Source organism: Coenobita brevimanus, chromosome 59 (genome assembly GCF_032717465.1).
Source record: "Coenobita brevimanus isolate Jiangsu-jjx chromosome 59, ASM3271746v2, whole genome shotgun sequence".
NCBI lineage: Eukaryota > Metazoa > Arthropoda > Malacostraca > Decapoda > Coenobitidae > Coenobita > Coenobita brevimanus.
The window spans coordinates 22,177,153-22,183,152 of record NC_137012.1 but is presented as its reverse complement, the minus strand read 5'-3'; the positions used below and the strand labels follow the sequence as shown (position 1 = coordinate 22,183,152).

The 6,000-nt window shown below is 40.8% G+C and overlaps 1 protein-coding gene across 1 annotated transcript in view; it reads left to right on the top strand.

The window, feature by feature from the left end:
- Zmynd8 (Zinc finger MYND-type containing 8) overlaps positions 1-6,000 on the top strand; it is a 181,857-nt gene that overhangs the window by 43,940 nt on the left and 131,917 nt on the right. The window contains exon 3 of the mRNA XM_080274703.1: positions 121-205. Coding sequence (XP_080130829.1) covers positions 121-205 — 85 coding nt within the window. The remainder of the gene's footprint in view (positions 1-120; positions 206-6,000) is intronic.

The following is a 6,000-nucleotide window of genomic DNA, read 5'->3' as shown; positions in this document are numbered from 1 at the left end:
TATATATATATATATATAGCTCATTATAACTAGGGAAATTGGGATTGAATGATGATAATGATGATGGTTCATTACAGTACTGCAAGTTGTGTTGATCATTGATGTCTAATGTTTTTGCAGATCGAGATCTATGCAACTTATCTCTGTGGAACAGTTGTGTACGCTCCTAAAATATGCCCTCAACAGACTACAGAATATGCCTGGGGTAAGTCATGACACCTGCCTCTTTTTTATGACAACAAATTATTTGTAGACTCTCTCTCTCTCTCTCTCTCTCTCTCTCTCTCACACACACACACACACACACACACACACACACACACACACACACACACACACACACACACACACACACACACACACACACACACACACACACACACACACACACACACACACACACACACACAATACAAAGTAACTGGATTGCTGGTTTGAAAGTGGTACATAAACAAGAGGGAATAAAAAGGAGAAAGGTAGTAGACCTTAGTCATGACAAGTATGTAAACAGCATGATTAAGTTGATGTATTCTAATGCAGATGGAATGGTATCTAAATTACTAGAGATGAATGATTATATCAAAGAAAAGGAACCACATGTTATTTTCCTAACTGAAACAAAATTAACACCAAGGATATCAAACGAAACACTAAACCTAGAGGAATACAATATTTGGAGAAGAGATAGGAACTTAAAAATAGGAGGAGGAATTATAATACAGTATTAACAGAAAAATCTGCAAGTCAAAGAAATAGAACTAGATGTACCCTCATGGGTAGAACTGATCGTAGTAGAGATTAGTATGTCTGAAGGGAATGTAATTGTGGGAAATGTATACATGCCACCCAGATTAAACATTTGAGAAAAAGACGAATTTGAAGACCTGGCAGCGAAAACAATTCATAGTTTAAGAGCATTACTACATGAAATGGTGGAGAAATCTGAAAGAATTATACTAACTGGAGATTGCAATACAAATGTAAATTGGAATACTCTAGATATAAAAAACCTGGAAAGCTGTTGGGACCAAAAGCTCCTGGACCTTGTGCAGGAGTTTTTCCTAACGCAACATGTAAAAGAAAGTACCAGAAAAAGAGGATTTGACGTACCATCAGAACAAGATCTTATATTTACGAGGCAAGAAAATGATATTGACAATATTTTTTATCACCCTCCATTCGGCAAAAGTGACCATGCTGTATTAAATAACAACTTCAGGATTGAATATGACCTAGTTAATAGTAATGAGTTACAAAAAGAGCCTTTACTACAAAAAGGGCAACAACCATAACCTAAAGAAATACTTCTTAGAAGTAGATTGGGAAAAAGAGCTCAGAGGACAAGATTTAAATGTTATATATAGAAAATTCCGTGAACATATGAAATAGGAGTCTAAAATTACATCCCTTGGCACAAAGAAGCAGAAATGAAAGTAAAGAAATGGTTTAATAAAGAATGTAAAAGATCAAAAGAAAGAGACTTGTTATGGAATAGATACAGAAGACACAGTAATGAGAGGGCATATAACAACTATAAACAGGCAAGAAACAAATACACAAGAATAAGGAGAGAAACCCAAAAACAGTTTGAGGAGGACATCGTAAACAAAAGTAGTGATCAACTGAAGCTGTTTTACAGCTACATCTGAAGCACAACCAAAGTAAAAGATAAAAAAGCAATCCATTATGGATGAAGGGATCCTCATTACACAAGGGAAAGATATTTGTGAAGCACTAAATAAGAGCTTCTAATTAGTCTATCTATCTGTCTATTGCCAGACGCCTCAATCCCGTTTGGGGATTGAAAATAATTTTGAGAGGAATGATATGGAACATGCATGCCCAAACATCTATCTATCTATCTATTGCCAAACGCCTCAATCCCGTTCGGGGTGGCCACAAACAAATCGCCTCCACGTCACTCTGTTCCCCGCCATTTCACTGCCCTGCTCCCAACTCGCCCCCCCCTCCCTCTCATATACCTCTCCACGCCATCCCTCCATCTCATCCTCGGCCTTCCCCTCCACCTCACTCACATACACTCTCTTCGTCAGTCTTTCACCCTCCATCCTCTCCACATGGCCAAACCACCTCATTGTATTCCTCCTAACGCTTCCTATCACATCCACATCCACACCACAACGCTCCTTTATATCCTCATTTGTCAGCCTGTCTCTCCATGTGACTCCACAGGCTCCTCTTAAATAACTCATTTCCATTGCCCTCACTCTTGACTTGTGCCCTTCCAACAACGTCCAAGCTTCACTTCTGTACATTAGAGTTGGTATCACAATACTGTCATGTAGTAACTTTTTCACTTCCATGCTCACTTCCCTGTTTCTTATCACTGCTTCCAAGGAACCAGCAACCTTTCTTCCCTGCTGTACTCTTTCAAGCACTTCACCCTCCAAACCTCCATCCTTACTCATCACACTACCCAGGTACTTAAATGTGCTCACATTTTCCAATTCCTCACCATTTGACCTTGCTGTACATTCACTGACTTCACCTCTCTCAAAGACCATCACTTTACTTTTCCCTACATTCACCTTTAGATTCCGTTTCTTACACGCTCTCCCAAACTTATCCACCAAGCCTTGCAGCTCCCCTTCGTCTTCATTCAACAACACAGTATCATCTACAAACAACAGTAGAGGGAGTTTCCAAATACTACCCTCTCTCACCAGGGCCACTCCAACATCCACTACCCTACCTTGTACCTCTTTTATTACCCCATCCATGTACAGATTGAACAACCATGGAGACATGACACATCCCTGTTTCAACCCAACCTTCAAAGAGAAAAATTCACTTAGTTCACCATCCACATGCACTGCAGCCTTAGCACCTTCATACGTACTCTTCACAGCATTCAACAACTTCCCATCTACTCCATATATTCTTAATACTTTCCACAGTCCTTGTCTATCCACCCTGTCATATGCTTTCTCGAAATCCATGAAAGCTGCATAAAACTTCTTTCCCTTCTCTAGAAACTTTTTCACTAAAGATCTAAGAATGAATATCTGATCTACACAACCTCTTCCCTTCCTAAAGCCTCCCTGTTCTTCTCCAACTAATTCCTCTGTTATTTCCCTGACTCAGTCAATAAGTATCCTATCATACACTTTTCCTATTATACTTAGAAGACAAATGCCCCTATGATTACCACACACTTCTTTTTCCCCTTTTCCTTTGTACAAGGGAATAATTATACCTGACTTCCAATCCTCCGGAACTCTACCTTCTTCCCAGGCCAATCTGCACATCTTCCACATCCATTCTACTGCTATCTCTCCCCCATGCTTCAACATTTTACCACACACTCCATCAATTCCTGGGTCTTTCCCCAATTTAAGTCTCTTCATTGCTTCCACTTCTATTCTACTGATTTCTTCCTGTCTTCTCACCTCCCTCCTTCTCCCAGCCATTCCTCAGCCACTTACAGTATACTCGCCTCACTTCCATCCTCTATGTTCAACAATTCCTTAAAGTGTTCTCTCCATCTGTTCACATTTTGTCCCTTCACTAGTAATCTACCATTTTTATCTTTCAACCCCTCTAACTTCACTTCCACCCTGTCTTACTCTCTTCACCTCTTTCCAGAACATTTTCTTACAGTCCCTCCACTTTACATTCAAATTCCTTCCAAATTCCTCATCCACTCGCTTCTTACTCTCTCTTACTAATCTTTTCACCTCTCTCTTTCTTTCTACATATAACTCTCTCTTCCGCCTCTCAACTTCTTCCACACCCCTATTTCTCATCCATTCATTGTATGCTTTCTTCTTTTGTGCCACAGCCTGTGTCACCTCTTCATTCCACCACACTGTTCCTTGCATCCCCTCCGTCTTCTCTTCATCCCACACATCACATCACATGCTGTACACATTTCTTCTGTGAATATCCTTCACACACCTTCCATGTCCCCCATCTGCTCCAATTCATAATTGCCTAATCATTCCTCCACTTCTCTCTTATATTCTGCCTTTTTCTCTTCCTCTTGTAACTTTTCCTCTCTCCTTGCAAATACTCCTTCTTCCCGTCCATCCCTTCTTCTATTACTCCATCTTGTTTGGATCTTGATTCTGGCTACCACCAAATAGTGGTCAGAAAGTCCACTCCCCCAACCTCTATAAGCTCTTTGCAACCATTACACATCTTCGCATCCTTTCATCCACACACACCTAATCAATCATTGCCCTCCTTTCATTCAATTCACCATCCACCCTTTTCATGACTTGCCATGTATACCTGTGGATCATTTTATGCCTGAAGAGGGTATTGGCTATCACCAACCCCCTCCCAGCACAAATGTCCACTAACGCACTCCCATTCTCATCTATCTCAGCAAGCACACCCCACTCACCAACTGTTCCATCCACCTTCACCTTCTCTACTTTACCATTCATATCACTGATCAAAAACACTCTCTCATTCCTTCCAAACTTTCCCATACACACTTCCACATATCCAGAACTCTTCTCTCACTCTGCTTGCACGATCTTGCGTTGGCGCATACACGCACACAATCACCCACATTTGTATTCCAACTTTCAACTTTACCCACACAATCCTTGACCCAACTGATCCATACTGTCTTATGTTCGTCTTCCATCTTTTACTCAGAACTATACACACTTCTTCTTTTGCCCTCTCACCTATGCCTGCACATGCCTGCACATATACCCCGTCCATGCTTTCATTCTCTCACCTCTCCATTTAGTTTCATTTACTCCACATACATCCACTTTCACACCCTCAAGCACCTGGACAATCTCTCTGTCTTTCACCTCATCATTCACACCTCTCACATTCCATGTTCCGATTACCACGTCCTTTGTCTGGTCCTTGGTCATCATCTTTTGGTCAGTCCTTGTCCGAGGCTTCTAGTTTGTCTTTTTAGTTAGTTGTTTTTTGGGGAGGGACACTAACCCTCTGCCAACCCTTTTAGTCACCTTGTATAACAAGCAGGGATACTGGGGGAGTATTCTTGAAAAAAAAACCCTACCCCAGAGGAACTTCCAATCAGTATTTACAGAAGAAAATAATTTTGAGTGGAATGATATGGAACTTACATGCCCAAACATATTACCAGATATACAAATATCTATCTGTCTATTGCCAGACGCCATAATCCTGTGAGAGGTGGGCATTTGACTTTGAGTTATTTGTTTTAATGGGAGGGGCACCAACCCTCCTCCAACCCACTTGTTGACACGTAGGAACATGTATGATTTGGTTAAATGGTTACCACCCAGCGTTGTACATGGTTTCTTGGCTTACAGGAAACCATTTGGCTTGTCACTCAATATAAAGCCACCTGTAGCGGAAAGAAAAGCAATAAGAAGTGACATAGAAAGATGGGAGACATAGGAAGAGAGGAGGGCATGCACAGAAAAAGAATGATAAAGGCTTAGGAAGAAGTAGGCAGCACTACATCAAGTGAGTGGGTGATGGTTGCCACCACCTACCATTTATACAAATATCAGAAAAAGAAGTACAAGAGGAGTTAAGTAAATTAGACAAAGGTAAAGCAAATAGTCCAGACAAAATTTCATGTTGGGTGCTACATGAATGTGCAAAGGAGTTAAGTAGACCACTATCCTAAATAATCAAGGAATCCCTGGGTCAAGGTAAACTACCTGATATTTGGAAGAAAGCAAACATTGTTCCCTTGTTCAAGAAAGGGACTAAACAAAATCCACTCAACTGCCGACCGGTAGCACTAACCAGTGTTGTAAGTAAGATACTGGAAAAGCTGACAAGAAAAATTTGGGTAAGCTATCTAGAAGAACACAATATGACAGCAGAAAGGCAATTTGGTTTCAGAAAGGGATATTCATGTGTCACTAATCTATTGAGCTACTATGACAGAGTTCCAGAAACATTACAGAAAAGAGAAGGATGGGTGCACAGTATCTATCTAGATTTCAAGAAAGCCTTTGACAGAGTACCGCACCAAAGACTTTTATGGAAACTGTACCATCAAGGAGGAAT